Source organism: Phaenicophaeus curvirostris, chromosome 1, assembly GCF_032191515.1.
Source record: "Phaenicophaeus curvirostris isolate KB17595 chromosome 1, BPBGC_Pcur_1.0, whole genome shotgun sequence".
NCBI classification, from domain to species: domain Eukaryota; kingdom Metazoa; phylum Chordata; class Aves; order Cuculiformes; family Cuculidae; genus Phaenicophaeus; species Phaenicophaeus curvirostris.
Window position 1 is genome coordinate 96153115 of NC_091392.1, and position 23814 is coordinate 96176928.

General features: G+C 40.2%; 1 protein-coding gene across 2 annotated transcripts in view; it reads left to right on the forward strand.

Moving 5' to 3' along the window:
- The window catches only part of EPHA3 (EPH receptor A3), a 225728-nt gene extending 219068 nt beyond the window's left edge, over positions 1-6660 (forward strand). For both annotated transcript variants that reach the window (XM_069869140.1, XM_069869130.1), the window contains exons 16-17: positions 140-295; positions 1695-6660. In XM_069869140.1, coding sequence (XP_069725241.1) covers positions 140-295; positions 1695-1800 — 262 coding nt within the window. In that variant the 3' untranslated portion in view covers positions 1801-6660. The remainder of the gene's footprint in view (positions 1-139; positions 296-1694) is intronic.
- The last annotated feature ends 17154 nt before the right edge of the window (positions 6661-23814 follow it).

The window sequence follows — 23814 nt, forward strand, 5'->3', positions numbered from 1 at the left end:
CTGGAGCTCATAAGCAAGATGATTACACAGCATTCATCAGAGCTGCTAGCATGAGTACCAGTCCTAAATTTAGACACAAAACAAATGCCCATATATCCCTGCTCCTTAAATTTCATCACATTATTTTTTTTTATTTCAGGCCATCAAATCTTCTCCTGGACCAAAGCAACATTGATATTTCAGCCTTCCGCACAACAGGTGATTGGCTCAATGGTTTTCGGACAGGACAGTGCAAAGACATTTTCACGGGCGTGGAGTACAGTTCCTGTGATACAATAGCCAAGATTTCCACAGAGTAAGTGTGAATTGTTTGTTATGGCTGGAGGTAAAAGTTTAAACATAAGCACTAGTAGTGTTTTTACATGGGATTTACAGTTTTTATCTAAAATATCCATACACTTAAAGGGAAAAAATATAAATATTTGTTGTAGTTGCAGTACACATGAAGGAAACCTAGGTGCTCTAGTGACTGTGTGAAGGCACGGCACGTTCCCAGATTCTTCTGATATAGTAGCACCGTGCATAATCTGGTCAGCAGCATCACTTCAACTCACAGTTCAGGAGTCTTTCTGTGGATTCTTTGTACTCTGCCTTTTATATGGGGTTTTCCCCACAGCTGGAACTTGTGCCAATCTTTTCCTTTATTGCCTATCCCATATTCCATCAAACCAGGTAAGACAGAGCAACCTCTTTCTAGCTATTTTCATCCAACATGATAATAATTATTCAGGGGCTGAATTCCCTCCTGCCTTCAGTTTTGACATTTAAACATGCTGAACTCCAAAGTTACTTGCAAGTTTATTACATATAAATGTCTTTGTTCTTGTGATAAGGAAGAGTAGGGTAATGTTTTCTCTGCACCTGAACAAGCATCAAGTGCAGTTAAGAACTTACAGCAAAAGGAAATCTTGACTCCCTGTTGGGCTAGCAGGGTACTCAATAAGTTATGAAGAAGTAAGCAGCAGCTGTGGTATCGACAATTAAACACATCAATGCCATTAATTAGCATATTATTGCAACTATAAAAAGGCTGCTAATGGCTTTTTATAACAATTGCCCTTTGGGAACAGTGCAGAAACCCTCTAGGAATGCCCAATTTCCTGTAAGCCACTAGTTAATTAGCCCTTTGCAAGTGTTAAACCACTTGTGTTACATAAGGAACAAAGAGACTGGATAGCCTGGAGAAATGAGAGTTGAAAAACAGGATAGGTGCTAGAAGCTTGGCCATGTAGCCATTAATCTCAATGCTGATACCAGAATTAAGACATTCAGAGGACTCAGCACTTAATAGTGGGATGTCATCATTGGTGATGAAAATCAATCCCGCTGATAGTAAAATGGAGATGGTAGAGAGGCTCAAGATCACAGCTGGCCCAGAAGTGACCCCCTTGTCCCTAAATCCCAGTGCACGTACCACTGGAAAACACTGTTTCATTGTCTTTTCTTCCAGGTGAGAAAACACAACAAAGCTAAATGAGTTTTAGTGGGGTTTTTTTCAGCCTCCTCCTGTTTTCATACAACTGCTCTCTATTTTTTTGTACCAGGGCTTGTGTTTCAGCAATATCACCATACCTGGAGGCTTCTCCAATACAGCAATATAAGATCAGCGAGTTGACTGCTGTTTGCTCCCACCAACGCTAGGAAACAGAGAGAGTATATGCTTACTCACCCAATGCATCTTCTCTTTTTTCCAGTGACATGAAGAAAGTCGGTGTTACAGTTGTGGGGCCTCAAAAGAAGATTGTTAGCAGTATCAAAGCTGTAGAAACTCATACAAAGAACAGCCCTGTTCCTGTGTAAGGTACCAAAATGATGTTGCTCAGGAGAGGAAAAAAAGAGAAAAGTTGCATCGAAGGGCAAAAATGATGACTGATAAACAGCAGAATTTAAAGTTGTTTGCAACAGCTTTGGAAGCATAATGGTTGAAATTTCAAACCCACTAAGACACTCAAATATTGAGTATAAATGCCTTAAAAATAGGAGCAAACTTGTTTTCTATCTGTTAATCCTAAAGGGTGGGTGCTCTTGACTGACTGTTAATGCAGATAGTAAATTTCAAAAGAAAAATATATGTAAAAAATCCTTCCAAGTGAAAACCAGTGATACTAAAACCTAGAGCCATTTGAATATTAAGTGACTGAATAACATGAAAAAAACATGGACGTAAAAGCTGTGTATTTGATCTATACAGCAAACAAGAAGAAAGAAAGACTTCCAGTATTTTTATACAGAAGAGATCTGTAACAGGTATTTTATTTCTTTAAAAGCAAGGAAAATAGAGGACTATACCTCACAACCTATCTGGCCATATTTACTATAATGTCATTGTAACATGCTATTTCAGCTTCAGAAAGGAACACAGAAATAGAGGCCATAGTGACCTTGAATTAGTCGACAAAAGATTTTTGCCATTATGTTAGCTTTCCTAATTCTGTTCATTTAAATAGAAACAAGTCTTAATTTTTTAAAGACTTATTTATTTACTTCGGGGTTTTTTCCATTATTGTTTATATTTATGCTAAAATACCTTAACCTGGCTGTATTATTGCCAAGTGCCAAATGTTATCAAAACTTTATCGGTTCAACCTGAAAAATCATCTAAGGGTTAATTACTGGATTATTTTATACTCATAACATCTTTTATGAAATACAGAAGGAAAAGATAGATGGTCTTTTTTCCACCTCTGGCACTACACAAAGTATCTGGACTTGTTGAGTTTCCTTCCATTTGATGTGAGTGGTATTTAAACGGAGGCCTGAGTTCTGGCAGAGTTGTGTGTTTGTTGACTTCTAGATCAGCATCTTCCCCAGTCGAGTACACACATCTCATTTACTTCCCAAAGGCTCACTTTCCTGTCAAAAAAAGGACCACTCTTCTCAAGTGGTGTTCATTCAGGTGGGAGATTTGCCTCGCAAACATAATAAAGAGTTTGAGTTGCATCCTGTGTTAACTGAGGATGCTTTTTGAGTTCCCTGGGGAGTGGTCCCTTTCTAGCTTCTGTCTGTCTGGCTCTGCTCCTGAAACTGAGAACTGGAATGTGCACTGTCATGTGGAAAGTCTCTGGTAGTGACGCTGAGATGGTGACTTGCAGCCAAGCATAAGTAGATAGTTTAAAAGGGTGATTTAAGGTTTTGAAATGGGACTTTAGTATGTAATTTTACTCAGAAGGCCAGAAGACATCTGTCCAGGCATTACCATCAGGTAGGAGTCTTGGTTTTAGCACAGGCTCCTTAGGCATCTTTTCTTTTAAAGAAAGCAGAAAGGAGCATACCTTTAGAAGAGCATTCACATTCACAGTGGAAAAAGGAGCCTGGAAGGTGGGATTTGAGAGTCCTCTCCCATCTTCAGCATCTTTTCAATAGCAAGCTCTTAATCTGTTGCTGGGGAGTACACTGGTTCCAGTTCAGAGCAGACACAACTCTTTGCTCTGAAAGTGAATGGTTTACATCACAGTGTGAGGGACTTGTGCTACATACAGATGAGCTCTAGATCTGATGGCAGACACACAGGCATCAGGTTTTGTCACTAGTGGAAACTACTCTGATTCCCAACTAATCTAAACCTGATTCTGATACATAACAGTGAGTCCCGTTAAGTCCAAAACTCTTTGGGAGGCAGATGACGATATGGCATGCCACCTTTCACTGTGCATGCAAAAAGCAGGTATCTATTTGTACTTTCTTATATTGGTTTGGTTTTTGAAGCTCCTTGTAGCATATAGCACATAAGTAAGGGAAGACGCAATTCCTGGGACTAGTGTGGCTGAATCAGCTTTTAAATTGTTCTTTGTGGGTCCAGGACTTATAAAATGTAGAGACACAAAGTTTATCACACATTTTTAAACAGAAACAGAATTAGAGACTTTTTCATGAATGCTGACAGTGAGCATGCTGTAAAGGACTGGATTTGAAACCCATTCACAGGTTAATAACTACTACTATTTTCTGAAAGAAAAATGAATTAGTTTTAAAGTTGGAAAAAAAATGAAAAATGTATGAAAATGAAAATAAAGTACTCAAGATGTAAAGAACACTTATCTGCCATGATCTGTTGTGAAATGTAGCATGTGGAATAGAAAAGCTGTATTTTCCATTGCTTAGTTCATTCAGAATCGTTCTTTTCTTCAGTTTGTGATTGCTCTAAATCAGACATTGTTAGTGAATTTAAGTCATCAAAATCCATTTGCAGACATTGTCTGTGTGGGGACAGCTTTTTATAATATATTCCTCATGACATTTCTCTTCAGCTTCATTCTGCTGCTGGAGAGTGGAGGTGTGGAAGGAAGATAACTATGAAATGCTTCTGAAGACATAGAACCAGTTCTTAGAGTTTTAGGTGATGACTGAAAAGTTTGCATCAACTACCCTCAATTTTCTCTTAGTACCACGGCATGTTCCTTGCCTACTGTTTCAGCATTCTCAGCAGAAAAGATTAAATCTCAGTGATGCTTGGGAAAAAAAAAATCTCAATTTTGCTTTTCTTTGCTATTAGGAGTGGAGAGTTTTAAAATATGTTTAGTTTTCTCTCCCTGTCAAAAGTTGATTTGTACTGAAAGTGGCCTCTGTTGCAAGCATCCTATACTCCCTTTCCCTGTGTACATATGTATACATAGCAGTGTACAATTCTTCATTGTGGAGTAGAAATACTAGAATTCGTGTGGCCATCTTCCTGTACAGGACTTGCATTGGTTATCAACATCAAGCAAAATGCAACTACTCATAAAATGACATACCGTATTATTGGTTTTGTATCTTTAAATATAGTTTCTATTTTATTTATTTCTGTTAACATATCTAGTTTTGTGCTGTTACTTAGCATTCAATAAGCAATGTATAGATGTGATTTGATTGGCAATATGTATTTACGTTAACTTGTATTTCAAAGCATTATTTACTCATTTAGATTATATATTGTGCAATTGTAGATGGCCTCTTACTAATGTAAAATGATTTGTAGTGGAAACATTTATATTTTTATAATAAACATAATGAAAGTATTTTTTACATACTGGAATACTGAGGTGATTGCTTGGAGGACAAAGTAAATTTATTTGATTAGAAAAGTGTGATGAAACTGTAATTAAAAATGGATAAATTCTGAGTGTTAAAGCATGGGTTCAGAATGAAAGCTAGATATTACCTATATTATCTATTAAAAGAAACAAGTAATGCAGGTTTTAACTAGATAGGCCAGCATTTGTGCTAAACTGACTTATATCAGTCACAGACTTTACTTTCTCCATGGATATGGAAAAAAACATTGTCTACTACAACCTGCCTATGGGATATTGAAAAAACTGCCATTTATTTTAGTTGTGTCAATTATTTCCAAGCTTTTGCTTTTCTCCTCCCTTACCAGTGGACCTCTTATTCTTATTACTATGTTGAATCCAGTAAAAGATGTACTTTTCAACAAAATAAAAAAGCCCACCGCTTACTGTAATTTAACCCCATGATAATTTCTTGCCTCTGAGTATCTGTATTAGATAAAATTTTGCTCCTGTTTTGTTATGTCCCTACCAAGTTGTTTCTGTATACTTCACTGAAGTACAGTGTCTTTGAGAATACCAATATACAACTCAACTTTGCATCTCAGGAATTATCTTCCTAGAAAAATAGGAATGGTTTGAATGTTCACCAGTTACTTGAGGAATGAACTTACAGGATCTTTCTGTACCATAAATGATTTTGCATGTTTTTTGTATATTATTGTGCTTACTCGTGCAAAACAATGAATGATATACCTGTCCTGGAGTCTATAAGTAGATAAACTTTATGGAGGTGGATGTGGCATAATTTTTGGCATTTTGTCTTTGTATCTTCAATAGAAAGGGAATCACCAAAAAGAGCGATTCAAAATTGGACTTAACTTTAAATGACGACAGCTGGACTGAAATCCACTTTTAATTCGTAACACCAATATGCGTCATGCTGTACTGCAGTGGGTACATACAGCATCATTTTAACTTCTGATGAGTGGGTTTCAATGCTACACTTGAACTACAGGGAAGCAGCTCTGTTGGTCTAATCTATGCAGTATGCAAACCGTTTGTGTTGCAAATAGGTTTCACTTCAGCAGTTGTGTTACACTGACTTATGTCTATTGCTTTAGCCTTACTGATACATTGTATTTGCTTTATATCCCAAAAGGCATAATGGATGTATTAATGTTTTTTTTACTATTGTGTTTATTATGAAATGGTATTAATACTCACAGACAATTCTGGAACATCGGTAGGATGCATTCACATGAAGAGCAGCAGAACATGCAAATGCCTTGCAGCCCACCACCATGTCTTAGCTCAAATCTGGAGGGATAAATTGCTGAGAATCAGCTCCTGAGATTCAGATATGCTTTTTTTTTTCAGTAATGTCCAAGTGACGTTTTTCCACTTTGCCTTTCTTCTTAAGGATGATGCCCAGACCTAGATACCTTTACCAGTAAAAGCCTAAGCAGTGCCAAGTGGAATCAGACAATTACTTCTGCTGTCTCACATATGCTACTCCTGTTAATTCTGACAAATATCCATACTATTGTCTTCTCTTTGTTTTCTGAGCCACTGTAATTGCTTAAATCCTCTCCAGACTATCACTGCCTGGTCGGTAATTCTCCATTTATGTGTAAGCACTCAGTTCACTTTTCAGTCCTCAGTCTATTTCTCCTAGAAACATTTTTTTACAACCTTCATTTGTTCACATGTATAAATATGCTTATGCTCATCATCCAGGTTACTAATGCAAACAGTGAATGGCACAAAACATGAAGTCTCTTGGCTTCTTTGTTATGCTTTCAGATGGCTAGAGAACCTCTGATAAATGAAGAGTACTCAGTACTGAAGATTTTTCAGCTCACTCTGCTTTCACATTACAATGATTTCATAATAGCCCATATTTCCCCAGTTAGCTTATAAGAATGTCATGTGGGACAGCACCAGAAGTCTTACTAAAGACAAGATAAATCACATCTACTACTTTTTAGATTATCCTTTCACAGAAATAAATCATGAGTTTGACGTGATTTGTTTATTCTTGACAAATCTGAGTTGGTTTCTTAAGACCTTGTAATCCTTCAGCTGCTTAGAAATGTATTGTGTGATACAGATATCTTTCTGGGTATTTGAGATGAGCATACCTAGTCTGTAATTGCCTGGGTCTGCTTCTTTTCCCTTTGTAAAGGTCAAGATGGTTTTTGCTATTCTCCAGTTGCCTGGACTCCATGACTTCTCCAGAAGAACAGCCAGTGGCTACCCTCGGAATTGTCCATTAAGTTGCTATAGAAATCTCACAGACTCTGCAAACCTGAATGCATTGATCGCTTGTTCTGACTCCTAGGATTCCTAATTGTAAAATAGAAATAAAATACATATGGGCAAGTGTTTTTACTGCATGCCCAGGTTTTCAGCTTATGTCTTGAATTTTTGCAAGCAAGCAACTACTAAGAGTCACCATTAAAGAAGCATGGAGTAACATCTCTTTTGTTAGCAAATTTCATTCTTTGTTTTTAATTAGATTGAACAACTGAGATTCATCTCTAATGTATGACTTTGAATTTGGATGGTAAGGTCAAGCATCCTACAAAGGTAGTTGAGATCCACTGTCTGGGATCATTAAAATTCTTCTAATTCACTCTGCTGTTAGCTACATAATGGAGGAAATATCCTTTATCTCCACTCCTCTTCCATTCAGTGTATCCTAATATTTTTAGTAAGCTCAATTTTTAAATCTCTTCAGTAAAGTGATCCACTTGAGTTTACCCACTATGGATTTGTAATTAATACTGATTAGTTTCCAGCACTTACAGAAGTGTATGTTTGCAAGAAACTGTGAAACAACCAGACTCTTATATTTTTAATGTTTGGGGATTCAGAGAACTAAGTGTTGAGCTTGTGTCTGAACTGATTCATCACTAAGCCATGAGACATAGCAGAAATACCATCAACCTGTGTATGTAAGGTGCCTGCGGGTTGCTGATCTAATAAATGAATATATATCCCTCCAAGATGAAACTGTGATGTAACTATGCGTTGAGGTTGCTTCTCAGTTGGCAAAGTACATGTGCCTCCGCATGGCTGAGCAGCTGTGTGTGCTGGGAAGGCACTACATCTTCAACGCCTCAACCAAAGCGACATCCAACTTAAAAGGGCTATGGTCCTCACTCCAAAATTCTGCCCAGGCCCCAGTCCAGCCTCCCTCATGGGGCTGGATTTCTCTTCCTGGCACAAGGCCTGCAAGGACAAAAACCCAAGCATTTAGTCTCACTGCATTTTCATAAGCACGGAGTATAACATTTAGTTTTAAGGCAATGAGCTGAAATGAAGCCAGAAAAAATATATAAATGCTAAAAACAATTTGTTTGAATGAAAAAAGAAAATGGAGGTCTGGTAGCTTTGCACCATAGTCTTACCAGGGTTTCAAATAAACATCTTTGAAGCTAATTTTCCTGTCATCCCCCCTTCCACACAGCAGAAATGAGTCCTCGGCTATAGTTTACAGCTTGAAGTGATTTTTTTTTTTTTCACAGGGTTGTTCATTCTTTGCTTTCATTACTCTCAGAGCTCCCTTCTTCCCTCATGCAGTTCAACAAGCCCCAAAACTAGTCTAAACCCACAAAAGTTTTATGTGTCAAAACACCCCTTCCTCCTGCAGACTTTCCATGATACCTGTTGCCCCTTGCTGTGCCCACCAAGCATCGTCCTGACCTCCCTCCTCCCCAGGCTGGTAACAAGGGGTCCTCATTCACTGTGGCTTATAGCCCAAACAACTGGAGAACCCAAAAGTTAGAACTGGACATGACTGAAGTAGTATTTCAGAAGTTGCACTGTTAGTTGCCTTACTTGCTGTGCTTTCCATTAATGATCTCTTGCCATTCAAGTTTACCTATGTGGAATCCCACCAGCCATTTAGGATTGCCTATGATTATTTTTCCCCATAAATCACATTCAGCGTAGACATCTCCTGCCACATAGGAGTGGTAGAATAATAATTTTAGCTACAGAACAGTATTCTTTTAATCAAAACATATTATGCTAAAACCAAAAGCAAATAGTAATAATAATAACGCAAACCCAAATTCCACCAAAAATCCATATTGCTGAACACCATAGTACCTCTCAAGTTCATCTTTTGGACAGTCAGTAGGCAGCCCCCTCCCCAGTCTAGTAAAGTCACAATCCTGGGTGTCCTCCTTAACTTTTCTGCAGTATCTGGGTGTTTTTTTAATCTACCAGCTGGATGCTTGATAGTGCATTTTGTCACTGCTAAAACATGCAGCTTCCTTTCAGGATGGTTGTCCGCTGATCAACAGTAATGGGTCCCTGCTTTTAGTATGCCACTTTAAAGTTGCATCACCTTTTATTATTTTTCTGTTTTTAATCTATTTCCTTTGCACTCAAAGTTTTTGTTTGGGGATTTAGTAGAGGACTAATCCACAATCCCTAGTTGTGTATAGGTTTTTTTTAAAAAAAAGTTATGCCTCATTAACCAAGTTAATACTTGCCTAATTATAATAGCACAGCAATAAAATTCAATCCCTACAACAATGTGATACTGTAACTTCCTTTCCTCTAACTGATGGAGCACTGGGCTACCGGCCAAAGAAGTCACATGGAAGTAGAAAACAATATGAACAAATAACATTTCTTTCTGAGGTTTAGATAAAGATGTTTTCTTTGCGGTTTTGGATTGTTAATATTTGGGGTTTTTTTTTAATCTTCTGTTGTTACTTGATTCCCAACTTTCATTCTTTCATTGTGCATGTGGGTTTTTGAGGAGAATAGGAAAAGGTGCACAATGGAATTACTTTCCTGCTCCTTTTTACCTTTTCCTCATACATAAACTATCCCCTTCATATAAGGTACCTTTAAAAAAAAACCAAACCAAGCATATCTAAGCCACCAAAAACATACATCTGGACACCTCCCCACCATGGACAATATGTACCACAGCTGTAACTAGGCCAAAGAAGTAATTAGATTCTTTCAAACAAATATAAAATAAAATAGAGGGGTCAAATCACAGTAAATCTTCCCTCCCTGGCATTTCTACTGAGAAAAGGTGTTTAATAACACCCACGTGCTACCTGGGTCCTCCATAGTAATAGTTCTTAAGCTAAAGTTTCCTGGTGCTAGATGATGACCTACATCTACATCATATAGACCAAACTCTGTTATCTCAGCTGCGTATTTTGGGCATAAAGTATATAAGCATTATGGATACAAGTAGCTCTTTAGAATATTTTTTCTGACTGTCACAATACCTAGTGCTGTTTGGTTTTCAAACACTCTCAGTCTGAAGTGCACTTTGAGCAAAGCTGCAAAAAACCCTGCCTCGGTGTGTATATAGTCTGTTTTTAACCATAGCAAAACAACTCCAAAAGCACAACAGCCTCTTTCTCCCCTGAGTCTACCTGCTTCAGTGACATACCAGTTTTCACTGGTATCTGTTAGGTGCCTTTTTACAGGAACCTCTGGAACCTCTCCCTGGAACCTTAGGATTCATTCCTTGGCCCAAAACTTTGTTTAGTATAGGCACTCAACTAGCCATTATGTGGCCTCCTAGTGAGACCTTATAATGATTTTGGCTACAGTATTTTGTGCCTGATAGGGGAGTGCTAAAATGACTGTTGAAATACTTCATTGGTCTCAAAAGAAATATCTCCTGGGTTGTAGTAGATACTGGACCTCAAGAGGGGACGCTGTTCAAAACATAACAAAGCAAAAGTTTTCGTGAAACAATCAACTTGGAAAATTTTCTCTTAATCTTCCTGAACTTACTGAAGCTGTCTAAAGTCCACATCAGATGCTTTCTTAGTCGGTATCCTTGGTGTCCATACAGTATCCTGAATAAACAGGCACAGGGCCAAATGAATCAATGGTCAAAAATGTCTCAGCAGCTTGCCCAAAAGGAAACTTTCAAAATCCATTACTTGTACACCATCATTTTCTGAACAGATATGGCTTCTTTCTCCAAGCAAGTGTTCTTGTCACACTGTAAACCATATTGAGCTTGTTACAAGAGGGCTGTCTGTGTGTAAATTGTCTGAGTTAGTGTGATACTGAAACTGTAATTTGTTAAATAGTTAACTGATACAAGTGGCATGGGCTTAGATTACTAGACATGAAATACACAGTGTTTTAGGCTAAGTGTTAGCCCTATAACTTGAAGGAGAGACTGCCACTACTGTGCAGTGAAAAACTATATCTTCCAGTACAGAAGAATCTGAAAAAGCTCAGTAGGGTTGTCAGAAATTTCACCTACAATTTGTGAAGAGCTGATTAATTTTCCATTGGGAGGATGTGAAAAAAAAGGTCTGGTTGAGTACCTGAAATACCAAGCTCAGTAAAATCAGCGGCAGAAGCAGAGGACTCGAGGGAAGCATTCCTGTTTCCTTCATTTAGCCTTAGCTGAGTGTGGACACAGGGCTAAAGTTACTGCTCTCTCCAGAGATGCCATGCAGGGTCTTGGATGCGGAATGGAAACTGTGCATTATAAATCTCTTAGCTGAGCATAAGAGTATAAGATTCTTGGAAGAAAAATATATCAACTCGTGTTATATAAGGGTTGTGGCATTTCCAACCTCGCAATAATTGCCTAGCACTTTGCATTTGTGAGAGAGTAGAATGAGTTGTCTTAAAAGTGGGTTCTGCATATTGTAAAAGTCCAACTGTGACTTGGAGAAACACCCCTGAGACTTATTGCTACCATTATAAGCTTAGAGTAATGTGCACATATTTTTCTTTTTAGACCATGCATACTTTATCTAAACCTCAGAGGTGAAAAAAAGGTCCTGTTAAATTTGAGAGGTTTATTTTCTTTGTTTTGATCTTCCTGGGTCTGACACACCAATGCGTGTCATGAGTTCAGCTCAGCCAAAGACAAGGGCTTCTGCTAGTTGATTATGAGTCCCAGACACCATGTTCATGGCATCATACGCCACAATGCCACAGCCACTGAAGGTCTGTCTGAAGGCCATGATTTCACTGCTGGGGATGGAATTCACATGCCCAGTTCCCAGCTGCAGAAGGGCCCAAAGCAGCAGCTGTGAAGTGTGGCAGCAATTGAGAGAGCTTCATTCAAGCTGCAAAGTTGGAAACTCAGTGTCAGGCTTCCCTGTGGGTTAGCAGCACCTGGCACAACTCCTCAGTCCTCTCTGGGGTACTGTCAGTTTTGGCAAGGCAAAATAGTGAACAGTGGTAGAATATTTTATTAAGGAAAATGCTCATCATCTGAATCGCATTAAATTTCATTCTCTGTGTGTATTGGTTATTGTGCTTCGACAACAGAGGAAAGCCAAGGTAGCAGCACAGACTGTTAAACAGCTCAGTAGCGTTAGTTCTTATTGGGGTCAGGCCTACTTTGTAACTTAAAAACTGGACATTTTCTTCCTTCTGTTCAAACTTCTTAATGTGCCTTAAGTCAGCTTTATACAGAGGATGGGAATAACGAAATCACAGCAAATAGAAAAAGAAATACAACGGTGTGTGTAGCTGTTGAAAAATGCAGAGGTTTTCACTGAGACACTAGCTATGCTTCGAATTCAGCAGCATAGACAGTTCTGAAACCCTTGTCACTGAAGTCTTTTAAGAAAGTAATAAACTGGGATCTCACAGAAATCATTTGCTGCAGCTGAGGCATGGCCTGAGGCACAAAACCTCTTCATATTTTCAGCTTCAGACTGCATGATTCACCCATACTCACACAGTTCTTCCCACCTCTACTCTTGAAAAGTCCTTGGACAAAAGGGCAAGTATCATCTTTCCCATTTCCCTGATATGCCAGGCACAGACAAATGACAAGATTAGCTGGAAGTGTCTCACGTTGACCTTAATATTGTTGATGCCTGAGTCAGGGCTGATTCCTGCCCAGTATGGTCCCTCTTCCACAGGGCTGCTCTGCCTTGTGTTGTTATTGTTACAAAATACTGACATACTACAAGAGTTGCAAAGTGGGAGAAAAAACCCAAAATTGCACATTGCTTTCCTGCTGCTCATCAGTCTCTAGCTTTTCTCTCAGTTTCCCTCAGCCCTCCACCCTCACCATCTTAGTGACAAGAGAACAACCTGTGCAATCTGTTCAGTGAGAGAACAACTCATCTGAGCACAATTTCCTCTCCTCTGTTGTTGAATATAACTTCCCCTGGGTGGGTGAAAATTTTGGCAGTCTGTACAAAGACTAGCAGAGACTGAAGCAGAAGCTGTAATAGAGCTGTTATGACTTGACAGCCCTGTTTTGTAATGCACAGAGGGATTTTATTACAAGTCAATTGTACCTTCAAGAATTTAAGAATATGGCATCTGCTTGTATCCTTTTTTTTATGTTTAATAAATGAAATTGCAGTAGATTTTAAAACGGAGGCTATGGCTGTAGCAGGCCTGGATGACCTAATGAAAACTAAAATCAATCAAACAACATGACTGTGTTGGCAAGTTTTTGCTCTTTAAGTGGAAATAAATCATAGAATCATAGAATAACCAGGTTGGAAGAGACCCACCGGATCATCAAGTCCAACCATTCCTATCAAACACTAAACCATGCCCCTTAGCACCTCGTCCACCCGTGCCTTAAACACCTCCAGGGAAGGTGAATCAACCACCTCCCTGGGTAGCCTGTTCCAGTGCCCAATGACCCTTTCTGTGAAAAATTTTTTCCTAATGTATTTGCATGCTCTAATAACTTCACATGCCTTTCTTCAGTACATTGTATTTTATACTGTTTGCTGAGTGCATTGTATATTGCTGATTTCATGTTTAAAGAGCAACCTGTTAAAGACCATTTAATGTAGTCTCACAAGGATCTGTGTTACTATGGTGTGTATCAATGATGACCTAAATTTTGAAGGAAAAGTCCCATGGCTTAAGAAATGACTTTTCACCTCACTTCTCACTGTAAACTTTCTTTTTCTTGAATTAACTAAGGAAGAAGATGACAGCAATTAAAGCATCAGATCACTGGCTCCATGTAGTCATAATATAGCTTATTTGTATTTAAAAAAACGATTCACAGTGGTGGCAGGAAAAGGGACAACATTTTATAAAGAGGCAATGAAGGGCTCTTTTCCACCAGCATTTTTCAAATCCTAAGTCTCACAATAGATGAAATGTAGGCTCTGGCACATCTGGCTCTAAAATTTGTCTTTGGACAGGGCTAGTTTTACCAGTTATTAGTATTGTTGTGATGGTGCATGTTGTATGAGCCAGCTGAAGGAACGGGACAGAAAATAATGCAAACCATTGAGGCCCCTGGTCTCAAAACAGACCAAGCCCAGCTTGCACTGAGCCCCTCCTCAGCAGCCTGACCGTGGGAGCCATATGTAAGGACCTGTGAGCAGAGCAGGAGCCAAACATCCTCTCCCCTGTAGGAAACTCGAGGGCTGCTGAAGGGTCTGGGACTAGTAGTGCAACGATGGGCTCCCAGAGTCTGCTACTCCATCAGCTCTTTTGGTATATTTTCAGCTGCAGGCCTATGCAAAGTTGCATATTAACATGAATCACGTTCCTGTGGGAAGTCCCTGTGTGATGTTTTTGGGAGCATGCTGTTGAATAAAATTATATGAATTATATAAAAATATGTTTCGGTGTTTACTCCTTCGCAGAGCAATGGGAAGTAATCAATGATCTGTCTTTGGAAGAGCAATCAGTTTGTATCTACTCTTAGCCCTTCAGTGGGCTGAAAGACATAATCCTTCAAAACCAAGTAGTTACAATACCCGTTATAATTTCATTATAGTGCTGTAATGTTGAGCTCTTTACCTTGCTGTGCTCCCCTAGAACTGAGCTCAGTCCTCTAGCCTGGCTTAATACACATCTGTTAAAGGACTAATTACTCCAGGCTGTGCTAAAGACACTACCTATTTCCGTGACCTTCTGACAGTTGCATGAAAAAAAAAAATTAGTAAAAAACAAAAACAAGAAAAAAACCCACAGGAAAATAACCAAACAGAAAGTGTTAGAGTCAGTCTGGTTGTCACGTTTTAGAAGAAATGCCTCTGCTTACATATGGGAACTCAGAGTAGATTTTAATGTTAATTTAGACGTCACAACAGCAACCCAGGGAGTTAAAAATACACCATGTGTTTGGAATTTTTTCCCCACAGTTAGAAACAAGACCTCTTTAGTGGATACAGCCTTATGAAGTATGTAAGGCTGTTACCAGCAGAGAAGAGTTGATGTATTGTACACCATCAACATACATCACTCACACCTCAGGTACCTATTAATTTTCTTAGTATATGTTCATTATCCACCATTTTAGATATATATAGCAGTAGCTCAAAACATGTGAAATTTAGGGGTAACAACAACTCCAAAACCTGAAACTTGCCATCTAGATAAGTTGAAGTGGTTGTTATGTTGGAAGGAGACCATGTGTTCTGTCATCATCGTCAGAGAGGAGAAGCTGCCTTTTGGGTAGAGCCAAATGGTGTCCAGCGCACTGCAGGACATGCAGCTGGAGGGTGTATCCACCCCACCAAGGGGGCTGCTATAGCCAAAGGGCTGAGCAGCACCCTTGAAAGAGGCAAAAGCCAGGTCTCTATCTTTTTGTTGTTTTGGGGTTTTTTTTTGTTTGTTTGGTTTTGTTTTTTTTTTTACAAAAAGAACACATCTGGATGCAGATTGCACACCATTACTTTGGTGGATTTCTTGACAATCCTGATTCTAAAGCCTTCAGAGGATTTCTGTCCATGGAGCATGAAGACCTGAGGAGGCAAGAAAACCTGCAATTTCAAGCGCTGATGAAGGCTTGATAAGCCCTACTGGCATGCCTGCCACTGCACAGGGCTCCCAGATGCCCAAAGGAGGACAGTACTGACATCTTCCAACAAACTAGAAATTTTCAGGATCCTAGGCTCAAGCCAGATGTGTAACTGCAGTTCATATGATTTCCTGTACTCCCTCAAATCCCTAGCTTTCCTCTCTGAGGTAGTCCTCTCAGCAGAGAAACTGAGGTGGGGATAACTTGTTAGCTGGTTATCCCGTTGCTTTGGGGATAAACATTTTTAAAATTTTCATAGCATATTCAAATTGCCACAAATCACTTTCTAATGATAATCTGTTTTCTCTAGGGCATTGCAAGCAATACTGTGTAAAAGCATGCACCTGATGGGACAGGAATATACAGAGGACACAAGCTATCTTAGATCTATACAGTACCATATGTTATATGTGATCTTCATTTGTATCCACGTGAACATATATGCCCTGCACTGTGAGTGCTGGGAAATTGAAGAAAATGAGTAGTTATAAACTAGATTTATACTGAGTTCCACCATTTTCTTCTTAACTCATGGACTCATTTTTGGAGATAATAATTATATAAAGAAAAAATCTCATTCATCCAGAACCAATTTTGAGTGTGTTTCTGCAAACAGCTAATCTTAGGGTCTTTGGCAGGATGAGGCTTCATCAAATCCTTATGCCAATGTTTCACACCATTCTGCAGGTATCAAAGCCAGCTGAGTGCTCCTGCACACACCTGCACACCCCATTTCGTTGTATGAAATCACCTTCCTGATAGACTTTAGCATAGGCATCCTCTTACCTCCTTCACCCGGAATGAAAAAAAAAAAAAAATAACCACATACATTCATAAAATAATGATTTTGCCAACAGAACACCAAGACAGCCCCAGAGCAGCCAGCATCACCAGAGTTTAGCAGTCCTGGAGCTCAATATGTGCAGCTGGTGCAGGACCAACTCTCTTAAAGGAGTGATTATAGGGTAAGCTAACAAACACAACAAAACCAGTCAGTGTTTTTAGCTGCACATCATAGGTAAACACAGTCAGAAAACCGAGAATATTGTTCTCTCCTGACTACAGTGCAGAGCGAAAGAGTGGTCTTGTTAAACCCTCTTGATGGACAAGAAGGGCATGAAGAGGTTTGTGTCACCTGTGCAAAACTTTGATGTGTTTCTTTTTCTCCATGCAAGAAACTTCATGCAAGCAGTATAAAACCTATACAGAGGCAACATTTCCCATATAGTCTTAGGCTTCTTTGCTTTTCAGGATTTTGCTGACAAAGAGGACATGAGTCCTTTATGGTGCAGTTGCTCTGGGGTGGAAGGTAGTCTCTGAAACTGAGGTGGACAGAATCCCACCAGAAACAGTGCTGCATCACCTGTAGCATTCTCGGATTTGCAGATTTACCTCTGAAGGCGTTGTCCAATCCCTACTTTGAATCTCTGCTCTCTTGATCTCCAGTTCTACATTAGCTGCAGTTTCTCAGTGGAAACTAGCATCCTGTTTCTTGCCTGTGAGGAGCTGGTACACTACACTGAATTTCAGCACAATGCACAGAGACAGGGATGGTGAAAGCATGAGCTGCTGTTCATTAACTGAGTGATACTACATGTAGATTCACTGGATGTTTACAGAACTGCATGGGTGGGTTGATCAAACGCACAGGTCCTTCCTTTTGGTTTAATTCCTGTTAACTGATAAGAGCAAAGAAATTGAACAAATCAAATCAAAACTGACTGGGCTACAGCCACACAAATACAAAAATGAAAGATGATCAGATTGTATTGTGCTTGTATTTGGTTTTTGTGGCTTAAATAGAAAGATGCCTTTCTTTCAATTCAAAGCTTGGAAGGAGTGCTGCCTTCCAGCCTGGTGCAGCTGGAAACTCATGTCCCCTCAACAAGCCTAATGACTTGCAGATTTATTCCAAGGCGGTTAAGGGATTTACCTCCTTCCAGAATTGCTTAGGAAATGATCATCTGAAACAGAAGGAGCGGTTTCATGAACTGACATGTAAGAGAGAAATACGTCATAGGCCCAGGGGCCTAAAACACATCTCCTGGTCATCTAGATGGATATTCCCTGGTGCATAACATACTCAGGAGTCCCTTGTCAGGGATCTCCTGGTCATCAAGGAACAATGCTGGAAACCCAAGCAACCAGAAATTTGCCCTAGTGTCACAGGAACCTCTGTTTCTGTTTTTACAGGCTTAACATTTGGCCTGTGTGACTTCAGCTGTTCCCTTTTAGCACCCACATATCTTTAGGAGAAGCTGTGTAGCTGAGTTTTTGGACAGTATCAGTAGCCACTACCTACCCCTGCAGCACCTGCAGTGAGTAATAGAACTTGCATTTAGATATAAAGGCGTGTATTTTCCCATGCTGTAACTTGATGGTATTCCACAGAATTACACAGGGGACAGGTCTGGATAAAAGTAAATCCAGTCCAAACTTTTACCCAGGGAAAAATTTATACTGGGATTAATAGGTTAGTCTGGCTTTCTATGCTGCAGAATCAATTAAAAACCATTATAAACGAGGGAGAAAGCACCCCTGGGGTTAATAGGCCCATTTGTTATGGCCTTTTATCATGTATAGTCCTCAGCACCTGTTTAAAATACTAAGTAAGCTGAAGGCAGCATAGGTGTAAATGGAGGTTCCCCTGTCACAGCTGTGTATACTTAATGCAACTTGGGGTGAGTACGTCTGGCTCTCACTAATGCTCAGGCACACCACAGCTTTCTGAGCGGCTGCCCTCGGCTGGCTGACGAGAAGTAAAGCAACCTCTGAGTATGTCCTGGATGATGCTCTCAAATATGAAGTGGTTTATGACTGTCTTGTGATAGATGGTATGGGCTAGCTTGTAGGCTATCGGAGGTTAAAATTTGGTTTAAGAGACTGTGATGTGGCAGCTGAGAGGTAGGTTTCCTGACATGGCTGCTGTGCTGCAGATGAGCTCGAAGCCCATGAAATATGGAGGAGAACTTGTCCCCAAGGGGAGCCCTTGGGTATGTGTGCCTGGTCCTGTGACCCTGGGAATAAACAAAATAAAATAAAATTATAGCTTATGTTTTAGCATCTGGTGTTGGAGAATGAAAAGCTTGTTGCTGTGTTTGGTGTGCTTACTTAAAAGAAACAGTGTGGACAGCCTGATTTGATCGATATTCATTGTGTGGTTTAATGCTCAGAAAGTCCTATGGCTGCTCGAGACTGGGGCTTTGGGATTTAAAAAAAAATTGCGAATTTTTCCATGTAGCCTTTCCTAGGCGCTGGTCAAGGTACTTGCAGACTCCTCCTGCTTCTAGCATAGGTCTTGTGGCACGCTATGGATATGCTGATAAAATCACGTTTTGCATTTGTGGCGTGGACTCTGTGTTAGACTTAAAAGTGAAGCAGTGCAAAGAGCAACTTTTCAGAAGTCTTTCGGTTTCCCCCTTCTTTTATTTGCTGTAAGTGGGCTTCCTCTGCCCTTGTTACTCCTCTGACACTGGCTGCTTTACGGTTTCTGCTTTTCTTGCCCCCAAGGTGGGATTAGCCCTAGCTGTGTCCTGTTGCTGCCTACGGAGGTGGTAGGCAGCTATGAGTAGGTGCAGGGCTCCTAGCTGTGCCATTGGGAGGAGTGACAAAGCTGATATGGGCATGGGGGCACCAAGCTGGGGATGCATTTGCCACCCCCTCAGCTCCAGATGGATGGCCAAAAAAATGGTGCTTCCCTATCTCTCTCTCTTTTCTCCTCCTGTCTCCCTCTCTGTGGTATTTTGCTTCCTGAGCTGTTTAGGCTGCAAATATTTAAGTTTGCTTTAATTAGACTTACTGTGTCTCTATGAGGTCCAAACTAGATATGCCTTGGGATGGATACTTCGCTCTTCTTAATGTCAACTAGACCCTATTTTTTCTGCTTTTATGAAATACCTGTGAACTTTGTGGATATAAATCATCATGGCTATATACTTTATGGTAAAAGTCCTTTTAAAAAAGTGATAAAATTCCCTGTGACATATTATTTTCATAGTATAAATAGAACTGCCTTCCCTTCCAGGCTCCCTTTTACCTCCCATTCCTGGGTGGGTAGGTGCTGGGCTAGCACATTATGCGGATGTTTCCTAAATCAAAGGTGTATGTGATAGGAAGAAGGGAAAGGATTTTATGCTTACGAACAGATGAGGGTTTAGAGGCCTCTTGGCTACTATTCTCAGTGTTGAGAGTGATGGTCTCTGACTACTTTGTAGATGCCTTGTATCTGCAAATCTGTTCTTGAATTGTGAGTTATCTTTCATGAGTGGATGTTGGTTGATTATTTTCCATTTTTTGCCTGGGGTTGGGGGAAAGAGATAAGTATAGTGGAAAAACAGTGACATGCATATTTACTTTAAAGCAACACTTTACCCAAATCCCTCCAGTAAGCAGGGAGTTTCTGTTTTATGCTGAATATGGTGTATGTGTCTGAAGTAAGGATGCCAGACACAGTGATAAGTAAAAAGATCACACATTTAATTATCTTGGCAAAAAGAAAGAGTAGTTTTGTGGCACTAAAACACAGAAGGCATTCTTTGTAAAGGATGTGTGGGATAATTGTTTTGCTGGTCTGTTGCAGGCTTTTGGATTATCGGTTACCCTGTATGCAAAAGGCACTAATGCCGCCTCTTGACAGGGCACTGAATTGAAACACATTCCAGGCTTGAAACTCAACCTCCCACCTTGACAAATTGTCTGTGAGCTGAACATGATTTGAACCACTCCAGTGCAGTTTTGCTCAGTGTCACCCCTTGGTACCCTATTAATAGAATGTGTTACCATTAGACAGCTTGTCGAAATGGTAAATATTACAGAGCACATGGCCAGATTGTCTCCTTGCTGCTAAATAGATTGTGGATAATTGAATAATGTTATAATAGTGAAGAGGATCTGCCTAACATAAGGCACAAATTACACTTCTTTCTCTGTTAGAGCTCAAAAGTTTCAGACTCTTTTTTTCTTTGCCATAATTGGACGTAATCAGTAACATAGTCAGCGACTAAAGACTGTCTGGTATCAATTCCTGTATCCAGGAACCACAACATCTAGATGTTGAAATAGTTAATGCTCTCTATTAGCTGATTAGTTCAGTCAATTTGTTGTGTCCCATGGTGATTGTAAAGTAAATACGAAAGGGTACTCCGTTTCAAATGTCTTCCTGCAGCTCTGTGTGTGTTATGTATATATGATCCACTCATATGTGTACTTTTACAAGCTTGCCTGGTAGTTGAAGGTGTTGAGAAACTGCAGTTTTCATTGGCTTCAGAGTAAGCTGTTGGTTCAGGATCTCCTAAACCTAAACAAAAGCTGACCAAGAATATTTACTCTGGTCTAAAGGAAACCACTTGTTCCATGAAGCTTTTAAACTGCTTTCATTTGACTTTTTTATTGAGTCTTTTGGAAGAAAAGACCGTGGCTCATAGAACCAAGCCCAGAGTGGACATGGTGGGCAAGTCCCTTGGTGTCACACCAGGGTAGTCCCAAAAGCTGGCTCTTTTGCCTGCTGATGAGGTTGCAGCACCCTGTGCCAGGTGTGCTGGGCACAAAGGCTGCCCTGGGGTGATGGCTGGGACATCACTGTCTTGGGAGCATCACAAGGAAGCAGTCTGCAGAACCACTAAGCCCACCAGTAGCCCACCAGCTGAGAGCACTTCTAGGAATGGCTGAGTGGTGTCACCTGTGGATACCTAATTATGGACTTCTGAAGTCTTTCTAGAAGGTCCTTAAAGACTCTGGGGAAAGGCTGCTTGTATTGGAACTTGAGGAGAGTGTTCAAAGACATTAAGGTGGCCCTCCGGGGCTACTTGATTAACCAAACTTTTTGAATTGCTTATGCATGAAAGACAGCATTTAGCTTTGGCAGTCTTACTGCAGAAACCATGAGACTAGAAAAGACTGATCTGGGTACTTTTCTGAGCAATTAGATAGTGTGAGTCAGGGGTGGCCAGATGCCTGCGGGCAGTGGTGGCAGCGGTATCAGATCAAGAAGCCCAGAAACTGATTTTGGGGCAAAACCTGACTGTTTGTGCCCCACATAGTCCTGTCAGCTTTAGAACCAAAAAGGGGGTATTGGGGCTCTCCTAGCAGGATGCTCAAACATTGACTGGTTCTTCTAAAATCAGATGTTGTAGAGCTTAATATGGCTATGGTAGGAAATCCAGCTACTTTTCTAGGGATAAATGTAACAGATGATTCATTGAATCATGTCTGCTTTAAGGCTATTGAACAGGTGTATTTGACTTGAGGAGACCTTGAGAGAGTCATTGTTGGACTCTGAGACTGAATTATTTACTGACTGGAGCAGCTATGTGCAAAATGGAAAACGCCTGAAAGGATATGCTGTAACTACTCTGGATGTAGTAATTGATGCCCAACCGCTCCTGGTAAATACCTCTGCACAGAAAACAGAATTAATAGCCCTGACTGAGGCTTTAAGGTGGGCTGAAAACAAGAACTTAAATACATGGATGAATTCTAAATATATTCTTGGAGTGGTCCATGCACATGGGTCAATATGGAAAGAAAGAAGGCTGTTAACTGCACAAGTATACCCCATCAAGCACAAAGAGGAAATCCTGCAGATGATAGAAGACATCAGGAAATGAAGAGAAGTGTCAATAATGCATTGCAAGGCTCATCAGGTCAGAAACTTCCCTATAAATGTAGGTAATAGACTGGCAGACTGAGCAGCTCAAGAGGCAGCAGAAAAAGGTATCTTGGTATTAATACCTTCAAAAGAGATAGAACTTTTATACGGAGAAAACTATTTATAGTGATGCTGATCTGGAACTTGCAAAAACAGTGAAGGCAATGGAAAATGAGAGAGGGTGGATGGTGACCTCTCAAAACCAGGCTGCAGTTTCACCTCAGGTAATGCTAAAATTAATTGAGAAAAAGCATAAAGAAACCCACTGGGGAGTAGAGGCTGTAATTGATGATTTAAGAGAACAAGTAATTAGCTTGAGGACGACGAAATTTGCTAAATCCATTGTGGGGAGATGTGAAATTTATTTGAAAAATAATCCTGTGCCTATGAAGCACCTTCCCCCAGGAGTGACTTGTAGAGCAAATGCACCTTGTGATCACTGGCAGATAGATTTCTCTGTGTTATTGACTAGACTTCTTGGCCTTCCTTGCCTGTACCCATTGCTTCATGCTCAGCAGACATTGCTGGCTGCGGGGTTTGTCCCATCTCTTTCTGAACTGGTGCATTCATTTTGTCTCTATAGTTTCCTGAGGCAGTGAGCAGCTTTAGGAATGCTGTGTGAAAAGTCTTTCCTTTTATTTGTTCCAAAATTCCTGGGGGTGATGGTGCTCAGTACCCTCTGTGGTATGTTCCAAGTAGTGCACAGAGTTTTTCCCTTTTCACTTTCTCCAGGGCACTTAGGATTTTATGCACCACCACAATCTCCTTGTCTTCATCTCTCTCTTCCATGCAGAAAAGCTGTAACTTTGGAATGTTCAGCTGATTAAAGAACTGAATTCCTAGCATGTTGGTTCAACATTTTAAAGTAATGACTTCCAACAGGACTCCTTTTCACAAGAAACACGCTGTTCAGACTAGATAGTGCATTTTTGAAGACAGACAGAAACCTGCAAAGAAAGGTGCTCCTTTTTTCCCCAAATCCATTGGTCTCCAATTTCTGCCTGGTGCTCCCAGACCTTGCTGCCTGTTGGCATGTGTGTAGTAGCCGTTGATGCTCATAGCACTCCATGCTCCCTTCCATCCATTTGGCTTCATTTGCTTGCTGGGAACCAAGTAACTTTCAGATTTGCAGTTAAGTACAAGGTTTCATCGGGTTACAGTGTTTCTGGTATTTCTTTTCCTAAAATCTTTGTGCTATTGGTTTGTTTGAGCATTTATATATAAAGAAGTGGTGTAAATGCTGTTGTTAAAGGAACACAAAGGCCTGATTCTCTATCCACTGCAAAAAGAAGGAATGACAAGGGAATGGCAGGAAGATGTGCCAGGAAAGGGTTAAGTTGGACATGAGGAAAAGGTTCTTCACCTGAAGTGTGGTGAAGCAGTGGAACAGCTCCCCAGGGGGAGGCAGTTACTGTGCC